The following is a 21085-nucleotide window of genomic DNA, read 5'->3' as shown; positions in this document are numbered from 1 at the left end:
GGAGAAGTCTCCAGAGAAACACCCCTCTCTTCTCTGGTCAGAGTGTGAGGATCTGTTTTGATAGACTGTGTTCTAGTCCAGATTCTCTGCTTTTTGTTTGTGTATTTTTTCCCCTCTGAGCACCTGCGCTGGCAACAGTCTCCACCCCCCTCCCCTCACACTCACACTCTTCCTGCCCACCACTGAGACCACCCTTCGCACCCCCCCCCCCTCCCGCTCTCTCCACTCCTCCTCTCCCTTCCTCCAGTCTCTGCTAGAGACAAGCTTTTAAGCACTCGCCACAGTGGCTCGCGATGGACAGCGTTAGGCAGGCTCAGTGACCCCTCTCACAGTATAGCGACTTGACTGAAATCAGTGCTGACAAACGCTCTCGCCACCGCGTAGAGGGAGAGTGAGAGACAGAAAGAGCGCCCTGTGGACTATTCGTCAGCTAATATCAGAATTTTAAATTACAGGGTTCGAACCTGCAAAGCGAGGATCTTTCTTGACACATCTCCAGTCGCTCCACATCTAGAACAGCCACGATGGAAGAGGATATGGAGGAGGGGCAGAACCAGAAGGGTAAGAGAGAATGAGCAGATATTTGTAATAACGTGGATGGAAATGCCATTTCAGTAACATGTTTGTGGGGTTTGTCTTTGTGTGTGATTCGTCTCAACATTAACTGCTTCTGGCTGAACAAAACATTGGTTGAATTCTTGAAATATGAAAGCTGTTTTTTGCTGTGATTCCTTTGTCCATTGAGTGTATGCTTATCGGAGGTGTGTGTGTGTGTGTGTGACTGCTGTCGAGGCAGTCAGAGGGGTGTGAACAGTCCCTGTGAGGCTTGGCTGTGAATTCTCAGTGAGTGTCGTCTTTGTGCACTGGATAAGGCTGCCATGCCTTCAGATCAGGGACATCAAAGAATAGGGACCTCACTTCAGCCTCTGTACTAATAACCCCCATTGTCTAAAAGTGTATAAAGAAGCTGCTCTGAAATAAGTGGATTTGCATTGTCAATAGAAAATGACGCATGACCGAGGTCTGTTTCACGTTCATCTTGCGAAGCCTGTTTGCAGGCTTTGTCTTGGAGAGATGCTGCTATTTATAATGCAAACCCCAGCCCCCACCTTGGTGCCTGAGTGTTTGTTATGCATTTAGGCAGAAATAGGAGTGTTTTCATATATTAATGTTTGCCAGTGCCTAGGTTTGAATATCTGCATTCTTTTAAATGGCCATATTAGCTCAAATGGTTTGTTGCATGAAGAAAAAAATACATATCTATATCTATACATGCATCTTCCCCTCTCTCCCTCCTCCCTCCCTTTCTCCTCTCTCCCTCCTCCCTTTCTCCCTCCATTCTCTCCTCCCCAGGTTTGGTGCATGTGACAGAGCTTCCTATGTCTGTGCTTGTCTCCCCCTCTTCCCTCCCCCTCCTCCCCTCCTTCCCTCCCTCTCATCGGTGCTTCACACCGCCCGGCATGGGAGAGAGCTGAAACAGTTGCCATGGCGCTGTCAAAGTCTAGTCATTATCCCTGCAGCTACTCTCCGTCTGCCCGTTTCTGCACATGACATTTTGGTATCCTGGGCACCGTGTGTCTGTGTGTGTGTGTGTTTGCACGTGTGTCTGTGTTTGTGTTTGCATGTGTGTGTGTGTGTGTGTGTGTGTTGGTGCAAATGAGCTGAGAATGCTGGGCGTTTCTCACTTATTGATGCAAACTGCCGCCTGTGTTTTCTACTGAGGTAATGATGATGTCATTGACATCATCAGATCTTTTTTTTGGCCGTCTCCATGTTTATGGTCCTGTCACAATAGTGTCCTCAAACATAACACAACATGAGAAACAGTCACAGATGACTGTCACATCTTGGATTTAATACCGCTCAGTCTCCCTTTTAAACCGTGTCAGCGCTAGCCTGAAAGCCATTCTGCCACCGTGGGTCACTTTCCTTCCAAGAATGTTTAACCAACTGAAAGAGGCTATCACGCAAGCTGGCCCTGCCTGCCTGTCTGTCTTGTGCTGCACACAACGTCCGTTCATCCGGGTCAGGAAAATGGCTAACTATCTATAATTACTTAGCTGAACTCTTCTGCGGTGCTAGCAGTGGCCTCCCATGGCCCAAATGTGGCAAAGTGGTACATCCTTCCATCGAACCTGGAGATGGATTCATAAAACATGCAGATGGAGCAGCAGTCTGCTTCGGGCTGAGTGGGCAACGTTAACGTTACTCTCTGCTTCCTCTCTGTGTGGACTCTCTGAAGTGTTCTGGAGTCAGGATTCAAGAGCACAGAACTTGAAGTGATTCAACACTTAATTAAGATAACACTTTATTAATCGCCAGGAGGGGATATTTGGGGAACATACCGTCATCGATGAAGATGGTGGCGGTTGTGTGTTTGTGATGAGAGATGTTTGATTAGTCTGCAAGGAGAGTTATTGAATTATCTAACCAAGTACAACAGTCTTTCGAAGTCCAGTGGATGACATGTGGAATCACTGAACACTGTGTTAGGGAAGAGACTATTTATGTAAGTTCTAGGACAGCGTTCATACAGTGCATCTTGTCCACAAGAGCAAATATTTAAAACCTTGTTCGGGGGTTGGTATTTGCAGTTGGGTACACCCATCCAAACCCAACCACACAAACAAGAAACATTCATCTTGACATAAAATCAAGGAGGGAAACACTGCACGTTACATAAAAAGAAACATTTTCCACCACACCTTGTGTGAACTGCTTTAGCTGTTGGCTTACAGTTGGCTGTTTTTGCTTGAGCGAGCCTCTCTTTCACATCTCCATGGTGAAGCTGACAGATCAGGAGCTGGTGAGATAGGAGACACAGGACAAGATGTTACTATGGAGGGATGTTACCGTTACTATGGAGAGTTGCTTTAACTTTAGAAGACACAAGAGATTTAACACCATCCTTTTTGTTTGAACAACAAACGAATGCTTTAGTTTGTCAGGCAAACAAATCAGGCTTTTTTTATACTCCATCCTGAAGGTGTCGTATGTCTTTGGGTTATATCATTAAAACAAATTTGGTTTCGATTTTTCTAATAGTTTACAGGATAAATTCATGCTTATTCACCCCTTTAATGTAATTTACAACAGAGAATCTACCGCGGCCCTGAATGACATGACATAATTACAAAGACAAGCCGATTTAGGAGCACTTTCTGTGGGTCGTCCCACCAGGACAGAACCCTGCTACCTCACAGGGTCGTCTGGGGCTCTTTTCCCATGCCAGGTATAAATGAATCAGTAACCAAGCAACCCAACAGTAAAATACCAGTTTAATAGTATTGTCCACTTCCTTGTGTCCTTAAAACTTGTTTTCTGATTTAATACATTTACCAAAAGACCAGACTTAAAAAGGACACCAAAATAGTCAGTATGTTGATATTTATTAAGCAGCTTAAGAACAAAAATTAATTGTGTGATGAAAAAAGACATGTAGGTGTCCGTGGTAACACACACACACACAGTTTGCTAAGGCCTTCACTTCATCCTTCTCTGAGGCTGCAAATCTCAGATTATGAGTCAGATGCACCAGGTGGGATCTGATCATTCAGCTGTTAGCCAAATGTAGCGCTGCATGCTACGAGCCGAGCTAGTACCTAGCAACAGGGGACAAACCAACACCCTGATAGACAACAAAACCTCCTTTACAGACGTTTTCTAAACAGAAATGTCATCTGACTTGTGTCAATGGTTGTAGTTATCTCTTAATTATCAAGGCAGAATCTGGATGGACCACAAGGGTTATTTAAGCGGCGTTTTAGGGCCATTTCCGTTCTGATCTGACTCAGATCCGAATGGAAAAATTGTGAGAGGCACACCTGTTAGCATTGGCCGAGCCAAGAATCCTCTCTGCGAGGGATTGGTTCCCCTTCTGTTTGATCAGTTAGATAAAGCTCAAGGATGTGATGCTTTGATAACTCGCAGCACAATCCAAAGCAAACACAGGCAATATTTTTATTGAAAAACAGGATGTTGAGAAGAAAAGAAAAATTCCTATTTCACATGCACATTTGAACATCCAAGAGCTCCGATTTTGTGTTTGACATTTACATTTAGTCATTTATCAGACGCTCTTATCCAGAGCGACTTACAGTAAGTACAGGGACATTCCCCCGAGGCAAGTAGGTTGAAGTGCCTTGCCCAAGGACACAACGTCAATTGACACGGCCAGGAATCAAACTGGCAACCTTCTGATTGGTAGCCCGATTCCCTCACCGCTCATTCATCTGACCCCTTGGAGGCGTTGGTGAGGTACACGTTGAGAATGAGGGTGTAAATGTGGGGTAACTAGTCCCACACTGTGATCTCAGACCAACAGTCTCCTTCCCTGACCCACTCTCCCATGTCCTTAGTTCCTGACCCCCAGCCCAGTGGAGGTCAAGGGAGTTCCACCAATTGTTCCCTCGCTTGTCCTGGATAGCGCTGTCCGGCTTCTGAAGGCTGTCTCATTGTTATGAACAAGATTAGTCACCACTGCAAGTTTAGATTAGATATAGGGGAACAGCAGGCTCTCACAAAACCGGATAATATCTTGAAGGGCTTTTGCAGTCGACACTCAATCGACATTTTGGACCTTGTAGTACAAAGATGTACACTAGTAGAGCTTAACAGTCTCTGAAGACTTCAAAAAGAATTCAGACAAACGCAATGCTAGCCTGATAGCTAGCATTTATCTCTAACACACATTATCTCTAACCCTCGCTCCACGAGGTACATCAGTGCAGACAAAAGGCCCGTCCATGTTAAGTAATCATGGATTGCTTAAACCCTTGAAAAAAGAGAGAAAAAACCTGAATCAAATCTGTGCCTGCTCCCAGCTCTCAGGCCCCGGCTGTCCTTCCATTCAGCCCAGAGGGCTAATCTGTGTGATGGGTCTCATTCACTATTGTCCCACTGAATTTGTTGACATACAGTAAGTGGGTCATGGCTCTGAAGTGCCCGGCCTATTCTCAGATTTTGCGCTGCGGTTGACATGGCAACCATACTGGTTGATTAAACATGCTCAGAGGAGTGGGGGGGCGGGGGGGGGGGCTGTGAACCTGTCCACTCTGGGGGGAAGAGAGCCGAGCTGAGGAGAGGTCACACAGCCCATCCCTGAGACGCACACACACACACACCACACACAACCTGCTCCAGCCCACGCACAGCTCTCCCCCGCCCCCCCCCCCTCCACGGAAGTCTCCGGGCCCTAGGATCTAATGATCATCATTATATGCTAGAGTCTGCCTTGCATGCACACACCGCTAGACACCCAACCAAACGCCCCTCCACCTCCTCCCCCCTCCCCCACCACCTTTTCATGTCTGCCTCTCCTTCTCCCTCCCTGGTGGTGTGCTGAATCTAACTGCACCCTGCTTCTCCAGCTTTCCCTTGAGTGCTAATTTGGGTGTCTGACTCTGAGTCCTTTGTCTTCTGAGTTACTTGCATTCCTGCTGTCTTCAGGACGGTTCGGCGGAGATTCTTATTACGAGGGGTGACTGACCGTTACGTAATAGTAACCTCCATCTTTCGGAGAGTTTGTGGGATTGAGAATATTGAACAAATTAATGGGTGTGTTTGTGTTTGCGTTTGTGTGTGTGTCTTGCCTGTCGGACATGACACTGACAGATGGGAGAGAGGTGGGAGTTGGGAGGAGGGCTGAGAAGGGGGTGTCCTTTCTCTTTGTATTAAAGAGACGCCTTCTGTTGATTGGTGGTGGTGGTGGGGGGGGGGGATTTGGGGTCATGGTGAAATTATAGGATTCACTTTTTAAAGAGGGGTTTGTGTGCATGTGTGTGTGAGGGGGGGGTTATATTCATTCATCTTTTATTCGTGGACTAAAATTAATCCTTATGATCGGTGATTTTAATTACATGTATTCAATGATTCCCCTCAGTTGAAAATGTATTGAAATACAGAACAAAGAAAACTACAGGACTTGTGTTTCGATCGTACCTTACACTGAGGTATTCATCTCTCCATTCCTCAACGAAGTTTAAGATAATGGGTGTTTATGATGGCAACATGAATTATAATATAAAATAGTCACAATGGCAAAAGCGGGCGTGTCAGTCATTTCCAACATTAATAATTGACTCGATATCTACCAAAGTATGTTTGCCTTGCATCATAGTGTAATTGTAAACAGTGGCTACAGTTTATGTAGCATACCTCTTTGTTTTAAATCATCCTTGATGTAATAAGGTGTCAGAGGGCACAATCTCCAACTATTCAAAAACACCACAAAGGAGCAAATGCAGTCTCCCTCGTAAACCAATCTGGCTAAAGCTGAAACTGAAATCAGTTTCATGTTCAGTTTTCACTTATCAATGCAATCAAATCCCCACGGTGGCTAGGCCTTGCTTCCAATGGGTCTCCTGCGTCTCAACCCATAGTTCAGACCGTGAGCGGTATTTGCATGGCACCGACTGCTCATTAAGCAGCCGTCTTCCACGTCCTAGGTAATGTAACACTAATGCAGCGAGCGTAAATAATGCATGAAAATGTTTGCCGCTGTGCTGTGCTGGCGCTAAATAATGGATCAAGCATTCTGCAGCTCCTCTCAGTCAATTTACACACTGGTTGTCATTTCCAGCGGCTCACATCTCACAGGGTGAGTCAGGATCAATGGAGAGCTGAGAATCGGATGACGGTTTAGCTACGCAGGGAGGAGCTATCCGTTTGTCTGGGTCTAAGACTCAACGTTTCATCTTTCAAACGTCTGCCTTTTGGTGCCAACATCAGATATTGTGATATTGCTATACCTAGCTGTAATTACCCATGTTTAACAAAGAAACAAACAAAAAAGGCTGATGGAAGAGTTTTATTTAGCTATTAGTCTGAGTTTTATTGTTCTCAAACAGCCAAAAGCACGTTCTCATTCGAGACACTGTGGGAAACGGTGTGACCAGTCCAATAGTCGTCTTCCGTCAAATTAGCACCACACAATCAATAAAACCTAATTCTCTTTAAATCAACTCCTTATTCCTCCCAGTGTTAGCTTCACATCCATATCCTTGCAGTTTCCATGGTAACAACATCCAATTTTCTTAGTCTTCCGCCAGGAATCAGGATTTATGGATAGTCAACTAGCTAGATTACTTGTGGTAGTTAGGTGAGCCAGAAGTTACACTAGTGTCTTGCTCTGTGTTACTAACAGATATTGCATTTCGTTATAGATCCCAACAGCTTTCTTTATATTAGCACAAACAAAATAATCGTTCATCACACTGGAACAACGAGGGCCAACGACTCAACATGTAGCCCAATGAATCGCTCGTGTAGCATAGATGCAACATAATAATCCACACGACAAATTCAAGTTATAAGTAGGAAATCAAGGTTTTAACCAGAGATTAGGCCACTCGGCTGTTCATCCTCTGAAATTGATTTATATTCCCCCTTTAATCGTCCATTCAAGGGACACTAGTTTGAATAATGCTCAGGTAATAAAACCTTGAATAGGGACATGACACAAATCATTCACTTCAAGGAATAGTTCAATTACACCCGCTCTCCTAATGGGACCCCCCCCCCCCCTCCACACACACACACACCGTTGCAGCCCTAGGTAGATAGCTGTATTCGACGATCCTTTTCATCGCTTTTTCCCGCTAAAACCGATAAGAGCTCGTATAATCAAGATATCACTGCGCTGAAGCGATGGAGATACTTGTGTCGATAACGGCACAATCCAATGCAGGATTACATCTGCGAGGACACATAATCTTCCTGGCTGTATTGGCTTGTTGCTCAGCAAGTTTAGCGGGCTCGAGCTGCTTGGTATTCAGTGCAGGTTCCGCTCAGAGACAGAAGCTGCGCGAGTTGGAGGGCTCGCTCGTGCTTATGCTTTCACCCGGCAGAGCTAGAGCAGATCGCATGACGACGGTGGGTGAGAGGCGGGGAGGGAAGGCGGGTATGACCGCAATCACTGTAACACGTAATTTATCGACGTCCTCTTGAATGACATTAAAATTCCATTGCGCGGTTGCAGATTCTTGAATGAAAAACTAAGAGGAAAACGGAGCAAAACGTGACCAGAGATGCAGATGAAAGATAATTTAATAATTTAATCATGGGTTCTAATAATGATGTAAATGCTCCTGAGGATTCTTCCATGAGCATGAAATTACATTTGCGCATTTCATTAACTGTGCACAGTAATTTTGACAGACCACATTAGAGTGTTACATGCAGTTAAGAAGAAAAAAGAACCTCGTTTAACGTTTATTTCTAGATTGGAATTCAAACTGGGATCCACATGAGCCAAAATTGGCTTGGTGTGATATACTTACACAGATTCCGATTGTCTGTCTCCACAATCCACACAACTCAGACACAACACACACACCCCGCCTCCACAGTGAGCAGTGTGACAGTAAGCAGAACAGTGATGACTCACCCTGCAGAGGCGTCCTGCTAGATGATGATAGGTTCGGCGGAGGGTTCAGGTCAGAGGTCAGAGGTGACTGGTCAGAAGATGTTCTGCGTCAAACTAAGACACTCATGACCGTCTGTTGTTTAGCCGGCCTTCTCTTCAGATCTGTTCCAGAACACTCAGATCTGTTCCGGAACAAATTGAATTTTGCTGTCTGTCTGCCTGCCTCAGGCTTGCATTACTTGCTTTTGGTGTCTAAACATGCACTTCTTACTTGAGTTCTCTATTGACTGACAGCTAAATCTTCTCGTTTTCTCTCTCTCTCTCTCTCTCTCTCTCTCTCTCTCTCTCTCTCTCTCTCTCTCTCTCTCTCTCTCTCTCTCTCTCTCTCTCTCTCTCTGTATGTCTGTATCTGTGTGTGTTCAGGATGCCTGGAGTGCTGCATCAAATGCCTGGGCGGTATCCCCTACCCTTCTCTCATCGCCACCATCCTGCTGTACGCCGGGGTGGCCCTGTTCTGCGGCTGCGGGCACGAGGCCTTGTCGGGCACCGTCACCATCCTGCAAAACTACTTTGAGGTGGTGAGAAGCCCCATGGACTCTCTGGACGTCTTCACCATGTAAGCACAGCGCCCACTAGACCCACACCTGGGGCCTTTAGGTCTAAACACAGACGTTACTGTGAATGTCTAAAGACATACAGTGTTCGATGTCTAAGGACAAAGGTTAAATATATATTTAAGGTCTAAAGGACAAGTATCAAAGCTCTAAAGGACAGCGGTCACACTAATGATGTGACCACTAAGTATGAGACACACTTGGGAAAAGACACTGTGTTGTTTAACTCTGCTTGGCCCCCCTCCCCCTCAGGATTGACATCATCAAGTACGTCATCTACGGCATTGCCTCAGCCTTCTTCGTGTACGGCATCCTGCTGATGGTGGAGGGCTTCTTCACCAGCGGGGCCATCAAGGACCTGTATGGAGACTTCAAGATCACCACCTGTGGACGTTGTGTCAGCGCCTGGGTGAGGAGACAACCACACATCCCCACGCAAAAACTACAGGAGCTTTTAATACAGTTGGGAGGGGAAACTAAGGAGTTGAATTGATTCTAGTTGTTCATGAAAGGATAATTATGTTGCTGCTATCCTGGGTGAGAGAAAAAGGCGCCAAAATATAGAGTTGCTTTTTTTTAAGTACTGCTAGCCTAGGCCAGGAAACCTTTACACAACATTGAATGCGACTTGTTGTCCTATGTGTGTCGTCCTAGTTCATCATGCTGACGTATATCTTCATGCTGGCCTGGCTGGGGGTGACGGCGTTCACCTCCCTTCCGGTCTTCATGTACTTTAACATCTGGACTATTTGCCAAAACACAACCATGCTGGAGGGGGTTACCCTATGTTTGGACCCGCGCCAGTATGGTAAGCAAGGAGACAGATCTCTCTGTCACTCTCTCTTTAGTTTTTTTTCCTCTCTCTTTTCTCCTGCTCTCTCTCTTTGTCTCTTTCTTTTCTTCCTCTCTGGCACATTTTGTCTCTCTATCTCTCTCTCTCTGTCTCTCTGTTTCTATATCTCTCTTTCTCTCTTTCTTAAATCACCCACCTGGCACAGGTCAAGTACATTCATGCCACTGGTGGAAGAATACACTTCCCTCATAAATCTCTTACAGGGTAATTGTCCACAGGTCACACGTCACAAAACATGTGCACAGATATACTTTCTGTTCCAGTGCTGACCATAGCATGTCTTTCTTTTCAGGGATCGTGCCAATTGCTGAGGCCAAAACAGTGTGTACTAAATCTGAGAAGTTTTACAAGATGTGTGAATCGAACGAGGTGGGTACTTATGTGTCAGACCTAATATGGGGCCACATAACAAATTTATTTCCCTGTATTTGGAAGGTAGATAAAGTAAAACAAAGAATCTATCATACTGAAAAACACTGCACTTCTGGTTCTAGATTATCAGCTGTATTTTCTATAGGATCTATTGTATGTCGCTTTGGATGAAAGCGTCTGCTAAACGTGTATGTTAGTTGCTGTAGCCTCACCCTCCTCTCCTGTATGTGTTCCAGCTGGATATGACCTTCCACCTGTTCATTTGTGCTCTGGCTGGGGCTGGAGCTGCAGTGATTGCTATGGTGAGAGACTTTTAAATTATTTAAACATAAACATACAGTCCACTACTGCTCAAGTCCACCATAATAGATTCTACTGATATTGTTGAGTCGCTTCTGTGGGAGAGTGATGTCTCATTGAATGAACAGTGAAATCAGAACTTGACTGTGTTTGTGTATGTAATCTCTGTAGAATTCATCTGACATTCCTTGAGTGAGAAAGTTTGAAAGTTTGAATTCAGTAGATTTGATGAACTTTTACCCAACTGTTAGTCCCAAAAAGAATAGATTAACAAGGCTGTGATTTGATATGATTCCTGTCACTATTGACCATAATAGATTATAATAATAATAATAATATAATAATAATTGAATTATGTGAAAACACGAAAGATAACAGTTGTTATAGTGTGTGCCACTGGGGTGCGTTGGTGGTAGCTGTGTTTGCCTGTGGGAATGGCTGGAAGGGAGGTAGTTTGGCGCAGTGGATATATGCTTTCCCTCTCTCTTTCTCGCTCTCTCTCTGTACGAGACGCTGGCCATGTCACCGTGTTGTCATGGAAACTGAGAGAAGAAAGGGCCGGTGCTTGTTGGAAACATCACTTAGTAATTTGTGGAGGAGCCATTTTCTAAGAAAGAGAATGGACTCGTTAGTCAAGGATGATGGTGCAAATTGAGAGACACGGCCTGGTGGGTTTTTTTTCTCCGTCTAAACAAATGTCCGGGAAAATTAAACATTTATCCACTGAAGCACAGACAGTCACCAGCAGGGGTAGGTCCTTAGACACAGACTGGAGATGGGGGTTTTTTACCTACTGAAAAAATCCTTCATTTTAGATCAGATAATAACTTAAGTGCTAATTAGCCAATAAAATCCACATGATGAATAAAGAAGTGTATTGTCTGGGATGGATAGTAGGGATCCAGACTCACTTCAAATCAAATCAATCCCCCTGGTTGGTCATTGTCCATACGTGATGATGACGAGGAAGATGGGAATCGTAGTTGTAAATTATTCCTTGTGAAAGGAGTGGCAGGATTTACACAATGCATTCACAATGGTAGGGTGTCTCCATGGAGCCTCTGCTGTCATGGAAACACTGGGGCCCAGCTCACAGAAACTACTGCTCTGCCACCTGGTGGCAGAGTAAAGAATTACAGCTTCCCTAGCACCTCTGTAACACAAAGCCCGTGAGGTTAGGAAACAGGCCAGATACTGTCAACAAACTGAAGAACTGCCACAGCATGTCCGACCTGACTGATTGACTGTCTGACTTAATGACTGAATGATGGAATAGCTGTCTGTCTGTCTCACTGACTGAATGACTTGACTGACTGTCTGAATAACTCACTGACTGAATAACGGCCCGGTTTGCGCCCCCTGTCCCAGATCCACTACCTGATGGTGCTCTCAGCCAACTGGGCGTACGTGAAGGACGCCTGCAGGATGCAGAAGTACGAAGACATCAAGTCCAAGGAGGAACAGGAGCTCCACGACATCCACTCCACCCGCTCCAAGGAGCGTCTCAACGCCTACACATAAGATCAGGGAGAGGCCTGTCGCTGCCACTCCACCCCCCCCCCCCCCCTCTCTCTCTATCTCTCCACCATCCCCTCCTGAGGGGGGCTGGGTGGCGCTCAGGGCCCCCGCCACCGCTGATGTCACTGGTGCGTCATGTGACATAGTGGTCCGGGGACCCTTCACCCCCCCCTGCCCCCACAAACAGCATTTCAAACGACATCAGCCCCATTCACCTCTGTCATGGACTGTCATGTTATTATTAGTATTATAATTATCGGTTGGGTTATTGTTGTTGATAGTGTGTAGTGTAGTTTTACTATTGTAGATGGTAGTGTAGAGTTGGAGTAAAGTTTAAAAGTAGAAGTTTATTTTTGTATTTTCTTTGTAGGAGATTTTTTACATCCAGTATTAGAATTTCTTTTTTTTTTATTGGTTATCTTTTATTTTTACTGATAGAAAAAAATATTTTATCTTTATTTTGTTTTTATTTACTATTTATTTATTTCATTTATGAGGTGGTCTGTTGGGGCTTAAAAAGGGTTTCAAGCACATTTCTCATGTTTGTGTATTTAAAATAAAGTTTCATTTTCAAGAACTGTATTTACATTGATGAACGGGGGTAATCTGTTTTGAAGACTAAAAATATTTTCAATCTCACAGGGCAACTATAAAAAGAATCTCTAGCCTTTTAGATAATGTAGCAGTACTGTACTGCCATGAACTGGGATGAAAATAACTTGAAGTGAAAGGAATTCGAATCTTACAGTTGTTTTTTGTAATTGCAGTTTCACAATAGCATGCCAATTAAGGATAGATACCAAAATGTTACACGAGAACAGATATTATTTGCTAGCTGTGCCAAGCCTGTTAAACAGGAAACTTTGACCTAGGTCAGTATCAAAGACAGGATTCGTCATTAAAATGATAAACTATGGACTATTTTATGATAATAGGAAAAGCTATTTTAGGACAGAATGGTTCCATTGTCTTTAATCCAGCCACATAAGCACATGCAAACATCTTTTCATAACCCCTTTTTTAATTTCTTAAAAGTGAACTTTATAAATACTAGAATGAAACAAGTTTTTGCAGATATCTGCAGTGTATATATTGATATATAAATGCATACCTATATGTTGAGCACTTCAATATCAGGACGATTCATACGAGAATGAAAAGAGATCACTGTGGTTAAATCCACAACTCATCTATCAGTCTTACTCAAATCTTGACGATAAAAAAAATAAAGTTGTTGGTGTTGTGGCACTTTTTGGATGGGCTGTAAGAAAAATGTGTCACAGTAAGTAATTTTGTTCATGACAGTAAAAGTCTGATTGTCTTGCTTACATGTCATCATGCCATAGGACAACAAACATGGCCTATCATTTCATTGCCTGGCAATATTTGTTTTGTCAGTACTTCTAAGAGCTAGTTTCGTGCACTTATTTGACCATTTCTGTGCTCTCTCTAGGTGTAAGCGCATTGGTGTTCAACTCTGAGTTGGATAACTGTACTGTTAGGTAAAGACTGTGAATTTAGATGTTTTTTGTGGCATGGACATGCATTAATGGTATAGTATTATTGACTCAAATGTCATTTTATTTCACTTTTTTACACTTATACTGTCTTGCTGGGTCAACTCCTTGTTTATATGTGCAGTACTAAAACTCCCACGCTTACCGCATTATGCTGATGATATTAGACTGTAGTGTTTGAGACGTCTCTCTTTAGTTGTGTGATGGGCTTTAAATCCACGTCTTAACCTGATCAGGACCAGCGTGGCTTCTTCTGTTACGACCTGACAAGACAAACGCTTTCTGCTTCTTCCTTGTATTAGTCTTTTGTACTTTCACCAAGAATGCTTAGTAGCAGGCTTATAATTGATTCTGTTTTTTTTTTGTACATACATGTGCCAACAGCTTGAAGTGGCTTTCCTGACCTGTAGGATCAAATTTGCTTGCATAAATAAAAATTCACTTGTGTACTTGTTAATAAATACACGCCAGGTCTTGCGTCTTTTTTCGTGTGCCAATTTGTTTTCAGTCGTTCTATTTTAACATTAACATTTAGTCATTTAGCAGACACTCTTATCCAGAGCGACTTACAGTAAGTGCAAGGACATTTCGTCTGAGGCAAGTATGGTGAACTGACTTGCCCATAGACACAATGTCATTTTTGGCTGCCTAAGCTGATGTAAAAGAGCTATACAGATAAATTAGATTTTGATTTGATGTAGGCTACATTATTTTCTCTAAGACAGTGACACGCTATGCAGTACATTCTATCTACCACCAGATGTCCCTCTTTCTCCTAGACAAGTCCATGTAGGTTTCAACAACAAACCATGATGTGTTGTAAGAAGGATGGCCTCAGCTGATCATCATTCAGTATATACTCTACGTGAAACATTATGAAACATTATGTCTTGGAAATCGTTGTAAAAAAAAAGGTATGAAGAGCACCTTCCCCTCTGTCATCAAAGGCAACCTATTCTACTGAAACATAAATCCTTCAACAACCTTCAGAAAATTCAACCACCATATTTCAGTGAACCCTCGTTGTCAACACACCTCAATCAATTCCTCTCAGAACCCACTAACAGTTTTCCTCTCATCCTTAATCACCCGACAGAGGGAAACTCCAGTCTAGACAACACCGCAAGTGACCTGAAACAGCACACGCCGCAGGCTACATTTTGCAGATGACTCCAGTGAGCGTGGACCCGTTGTGGATCTGACCGTACCCAGGGTACAGCCTCCTCCGTCTCCAGCCCCCTCCTCCCAGTTGGGATGTGTGTCAAGCCCCAGACTACAGCTTGCACCCTGGTGTCACTTGGAGATTCCTCACGCCACCGCCTGGCTCGCCCTGCTTAGTGTGGATCAACACTAGTGTCATGGAAGAAGATGCTAATAAAAACCTGCTGGAGCAACCAAGTCTAGCTCCCCAAAAAACAGAAGTCAGAAGTGTTTTTTTTTTTTTTTGCTGGCCTTGGGGAGGTGGCGAGAGGGGGGTAGGAGAGTTGGATCATGGGAAGGGAAACCTTCCTGTGCTATAGCGATTAACGCATGTCCCCATTGCTGATTCCCCCGCCTTGTGTGACCTAGTCAACCCCATGAAATCCTCTGCTAATCTTGCCCCCTAGTGCGCCCGCCCGCCCGCCCGCCCTCCCCTCCTCCCTCCCTCTGCTCACCTCCTCTCGAATCACCTGTACGATGTGTCTCCTGCATGTGTGCGGACGGTCTCTCTTTCCCTCTGCTCAGACGTTTGTGTTTTGGTGCTTGTTTTTGTTGTGTTTTTTTTGGGGGGGTGGGGTTCTCCTTTCTGAATGAGTTCAGATGTATGTTCTCCCGATCTCTCTCCTCGCCTCCCTGAGCCGTGAACAGTTGGGGCTGATCTGGTGAAACCATGCATCGTCTGTTCTGCGCTCATGTGTTGCTCTGCTGCGTCAGTGTGGCCCGCTCCTTCTGTCCTTCCCAGTGCACCTGCGTGTATCACGGACGGAGCGACGGAACAGGCACCAGGTATTTGGACAGTACTTTCACGCTATCAGAATTCAGACATGCTTGTTCATCCACTATGATTTCAGGTATTGTTATTATCCTTTACCGATGCACCAAATGGTCTTGTTTTTTCACGGGAAAGACTTGATCACTGTTCACTATTTAGGCAATGGGTGCCTCAGTGATTTAAGGTCATCAATAAACAATAATACCTCATGTAAAATCCATAAGGTAAGCATCTTACCAACATTAAACATAGAGTGTTTAATGATCGCCCCTTTAAAGTTATTTGGGGATTATAGATTGCCGTAATGGCCTATATTGATGCAAACTCCTCTGGAAATAGTATTCTAGTATGAAAGATGTAGGCCTACTCTGTGTGTCCTAAAGCACAACATCTAAGCCTTTCGTTGCGTTAACTCAGGTCCGTGCTGTGCAACGACCCGGACATGTCTGACATCCCCGTGAACGTTCCGGTGGACACGGTCAAGCTGCGCGTGGAGAAAACGGGCATCCGGCGAATCCCTACAGAGGCCTTTTACTACCTGACTGACCTCCGGTATCTCTGGATCACCTACAACTCAGTTTCCGCCGTGGATTCTGGGAGTTTCTACAACCTGAAGTTTCTCCACGAGCTCAGGCTGGACGGTAATGTCATCTCCACCTTCCCCTGGGAGTCCCTCAAGGAGATGCCCATTTTGAGGACGCTGGATTTGCACAACAACAGGCTGACGAACGTGCCGGTCGAGGCAGCCCACTACCTGGTGAACATTACTTACCTGGACCTGTCCAGCAACAAGCTGACGACGCTCCCTTCAGACCTCGTGGATATCTGGCCTCCGTTTAACGGAGCGACGGTCACCTCCGCCGTGTCCCAGAAGGTGGTGCTTGGTGAGAGAACTGTGTGTTTGGGTTGGGTTTGCTGATTGAGATGATGGGAGAATTTTTTTCTCCCATTTCGCTTACATTTTCACTTTGTTTCATGTTCAAAGTGTATTTTTGGCTCCTGGCTAGAAAACAGGGACAGTTAAATTCAGTTTGAAAAAGCTATTTTAAGATGACAACCACTTTCTGGATGTTACTTCCTGATGTCATTGTGAAAGTACAAGAAACGTGTAATCGTTTCTAATTATTCTAGTAATCACAGACTTGGGAGAGATATACGGAGCATGTCAGGGTGTTCGATGGATGTCTGTGAATTTGTGTCTCGCTCAAAGACCTGGATAATGTTAATAGGGTGTTTGAGGGCAAGCTAGCTTATCCTTGCAAAATAAGCTGGCATCCTTGAAGGAGAAACTGGATTAGAAGTAAACACAATGTCCTTTCCATAGAATAGATATGTGAGCCTTTTTAATGGGCTATTTATGTGATGAAAATTGGACAATGGGAGTTCAGTGACATTTCCTTGTTGTTAATGTACCAAAGGAGTTTTTGAATTAACATTATAATATTTTTTTTTATAATACACATTTATTGGGCCAAGGTACATTCAGGGTAAAATATGACCAAATAAATGATTCAGATACGTTTTTAACATGAAATTGGTTATTGACTGCCACACGCAAAGCCAAAAACTGCTGAAAAGTGAATCTGTGTTATTTACATAGTTGTTGTTATTTCTCTCCTGGCCACAGGGCCTGAAAAGCCTTCCTTAAAGACAACACAAGATGATTAATCACATCCACTTGGCTACTGTTATGTATCTACCTTATTATTCTGAACACAACCTACTGTCAGTTCTTTTTGGAAACAAGCCAAAGTCAATTTGTGTACCTGGCCATAGTTAAGAGCAAACTAATATGGTTACAGTGTTCTGCCACAGTTCGTCAAGTAACTGTGATTGTGTACATTTATTCTGGGTAATCCTTCACTATGAAATCCAAATTTAGCTTTAGTTTGAGAGGCTCTAGTTGAGACCTATCTTGCAGTATTACCTGAGCGTCAGTACTGTTAATCCATAATGTCATTTGTAAAATGACATTATGGATTATAGATGAAATGACTCAAAATCCATCCACCTGATTCTAAACCTCTTTCTGGACGATCGTAACATCTTATGTTAGCTTGCTGACTATAAGGCAGAAATATTTAGTTGTTTTTACCTATTAATGTGCTTGTTAAATGTCAGTGAGAGTCTGTGATAATGTTAAACTTGTTCTGCAATTTTACAGAAGGTTGGTGTATTATAAACCAAGCTCTGGTGGGCTTAATTGGGAGTCTTTTACAACTCTGATCCAGAAATACCTCTGCTATGGATTTGAACACGTGATCTGCTTAACAGCTTGACACTCATCACCCTTTGACACATCCGTTTTAGTAATAATCCAAGCTAAACAAGTACCTTGAAGCACATGGAGATCCAGTTCCTTTTCCTTACGCAAACCCAACTTACTGAAAACCTCCTTCTCTTCTTTGTTTGCTGACAGGGCTCCAGGACAACCCGTGGTTTTGCGACTGCAGGATCTCTAAGCTGATCGAGCTCTCGAAAATGTCAAACACGCCGGTGGTTCTTATGGACCTCTTCCTTTCCTGCAGTGGACCTGAAGGCCTCGCTGGAGTCCTGTTTCAACGGGCTGAACTGGACCAGTGCCTGAAGCCGTCAGTCATGATCTCAGCCAACAAGATCACATCTTCCCTGGGAAGCAACGTGTTGCTGCGTTGTGACGCGACGGGCTACCCCACTCCCAACCTCTTCTGGACCAAGTCAGACGGCTCATTTGTCGCCAACTCAGGTAGAGATATACAATTCTTGTTTTAAAAAGGGACTTGCTTGATGTAACTTGAAAATGTAATCATTATTATAATAATCATAATTGAATAGTTGTCAACCTTGAACTGTGAGGTGAGAAAGGTTCTTGGAATCTTGGCAGCCTTTTTAAAACTCAGTTTGAAAAAATGTGAGACTTGGCAATCTTAGATAAATATCTGTTGATATGTTCCTACTAATCTTTTGTAAATATCTGTATGTTTCCACCCAGTTGTACAAGAGTCACCCGGTGAGGGAGTGCGATGGTCCATCATCAGCCTGTATGGGATCTCGTACAAAGATGCCGGGGACTACATCTGCAAAGCCAAGAACGTTGCTGGAAACGCTGATGCCACAATAACAGTATCTGTGGTTGGATTAGTGAGCACCACCAGTACACCACTGAAGATGGTCCCGGTCAACCACACCAGTCCACTCATCGCCCTCACCAGCCTCCCCAGCTCCACGACAACCCCATCCACCACCATACGAGCACTGACCACACCTCCACCCACCCTGTTGAAGAAGACTGCCAACCAGCAGGTGGGATCAGCCAAACCTGCCAGGATCCTGCAGGGAGGTGGCGGTAAGAAGCTGGCCGCAGACGAGAAGAGCACCAAGAAGGAACCTTGGAAGTCCGTCAAGGACCTCAAGGTGGTCGAGGAGACGACAGACAGCGCCGTGCTGCTCTGGGCGGCCGACGGCTTGCCCAGCGACACCCTGCTCACGGTGGTTTACTCTGCTGACGAAGAGGAAGACACCAAAAGAACCATGGACACGATGGCCAGGAGCGGGAAAGTCCTGCTGGAGGGCCTCACGCCTGGACTGAGATACTCCGTTTGCCTGGTGACCAAGGGGAGCTCCGCGGGGAAAGACCCCTGCACAGAGTTCTACACCCTGGAAGTCCTCGATGACGAGGGCCAAAACAAGTTGTTGATGATTGTGAGCGGCATGGCCTGCGCTGTGGCCTTGCCTCTCATCATCCTGCTGGTGTACAAGATCCTGGCGCTCTACTGCAACAGGAACAACACGACCCTGGAGGACGACGAGCTGGAGAAAGAGAGCTACGTGAAGTTTGAGACACTCACGCTGAAACAGAGGACCGCGCTTCCCAACGAACACTGGGCGAGGAGACAGACTCACGAGTCAGAGAGGATGCTGCTCTGCTCCAGGTCCAGCATCGACTCTCAAATGACCTACAAGAGCGACAGCTCCCGATCGGAGTTTCTATGCTGACGGACGTCAGGATTAACAGCGGACAGCTGTGAGCAAGCATCAACAGCTATGCTAAGAGTTAAGATACTCTGGAGATCTTTCAATATACTCTTTTTATTCTTATTTTTTTATATGAATGGCTGGATACATAACTACTGATTGTCGGAGCCTTGTTTATATGAGAACTTTGACAACATTGTTGTTGTGCCACACCTACATACGTCTATAAAATCTGTTGTTTTGTTTACTGTAATCTATATTACATTACATTTTGTTTACTGTAATCTATATTACATTACATGCCAAATGTCTTGTGAAACAGCATATCTGGTTTAGGTCTGTTTTAGGTGTACACATTTTACTCACAGTCCATAAATCTGTTTGTGACAGGTACCACTTGCTCAAGGTTTAAGCTGTAAGCTCATTGTTGCCTTACTCTACAAAAATGTAATTCTATTTTGACATTATATTTGACCATCTGAGTAAAGTTTGTGTACATTTTGTTTATATTTATATACAGAAATTATATTGTACACTTATTTTTAATTAAAGCAAACTGTATTTGGAGGTAATAGAAACATTTCAAGTGCAGTTCATCACTAAAACATACAGTGACATACACGCTGTTCTTGTTTTTGCAAAGAAGTGATGCTAAAATGATTTCAGGACTATTCAAATGAAAAGACGAAACGTTAAAAATAACAACTAAATATATCTACTGACACACAAATGCAGATGGCAACAAAACAAACATCTAAGGCTAACATATATTTGTCTGCACTGAATGCAAGCTATATATGTATCTTTCTTTTAAAGTGCTATATATTATACATAGAAAGCCATCATAGTCATAACATGCATTAACGGTGCTAGCGGGCCTGCTAAACTCTTGAGGTGATAATCTCATGAGTGATGGGCTCCTTGCCTTGTCTTCACCCTCCAACAGGTGCATCTGTTCTGCAGCGTTACAGCTCTCTCTGGCACCTCACACAGTAATCTCCTCCACCGTCAGTCAGAAAGCACTGCCCCAGTGTGTGTCTCTGTGCTTGTGTCTATGCAAGGACGGAAACGCACACATCCCAGCGGTACATCACAAATGTGTGCGTTCCTGCACCCTCATACAGTCTCTCAGGGTAGCGGGTGACGACCGATAATCGATGGGTCATGCCTGTCTTAACCAGGTGGTCCTGTAAATCCCAGTAACATGGGTGAACCCGGAAAAAGGCATTCCCATGGATACCCTGTCTGTCGCCAGCTGTGCCTGAGCGCTGTCTGTCTGTCCTACCAGCTGTTCTGTAATCATGACAACACACAGGATGTTTAACAAACACGATGAGTTGGAGAGGTAGGGTGGTCAGAGTGGAAGAGGAACCTCTAAGCCGGAAGGAAGCCTGACACCTTCACTGCCCCTCCTTTGAGAAGCTAATCGTCATAGCCCGCCTACTTCTGGTCGAACTTATATTGTACATGCAAGGCAACATGTTCCTGGCTTGTTCATGGCTTGAGAGAAATTATTTGATGGATTTGCGAGGGGGTCTGCTGGCTGTAAAAGTCCAACATAACTCCAAGGATAAAATCCTGTGAAATCATGTGAAGAAGGCATTACCCTGGACTAAGGGC

The 21085-nt window shown here is 44.4% G+C and overlaps 2 protein-coding genes across 2 annotated transcripts; both read left to right on the top strand.

Moving 5' to 3' along the window:
* Positions 1 to 370: 370 nt before the first annotated feature.
* On the top strand, positions 371 to 13990 carry gpm6aa (glycoprotein M6Aa). Its single transcript, XM_067247350.1, has 7 exons — positions 371 to 561; positions 8789 to 8981; positions 9232 to 9388; positions 9634 to 9787; positions 10125 to 10201; positions 10441 to 10506; positions 11873 to 13990. The coding sequence occupies exons 1-7, from the start codon at positions 525 to 527 to the stop codon at positions 12023 to 12025; spliced, it is 837 nt and encodes a 278-aa protein (XP_067103451.1). The 5' UTR covers positions 371 to 524; the 3' UTR covers positions 12026 to 13990.
* Positions 13991 to 15409: 1419 nt separating this feature from the next.
* lrit3a (info leucine-rich repeat, immunoglobulin-like and transmembrane domains 3a) lies at positions 15410 to 19486 on the top strand. Its single transcript, XM_067248317.1, has 4 exons — positions 15410 to 15525; positions 15929 to 16395; positions 17931 to 18236; positions 18483 to 19486. Exons 1-4 carry the CDS (start codon positions 15410 to 15412, stop codon positions 19484 to 19486), a joined length of 1893 nt encoding a protein of 630 aa, XP_067104418.1.
* Positions 19487 to 21085: the final 1599 nt, after the last annotated feature.

This window comes from Osmerus mordax, chromosome 12 (assembly GCF_038355195.1).
Source record: "Osmerus mordax isolate fOsmMor3 chromosome 12, fOsmMor3.pri, whole genome shotgun sequence".
NCBI classification, from domain to species: Eukaryota; Metazoa; Chordata; class Actinopteri; order Osmeriformes; family Osmeridae; genus Osmerus; species Osmerus mordax.
This window is presented reverse-complemented; position numbering and strand designations above follow the sequence as displayed.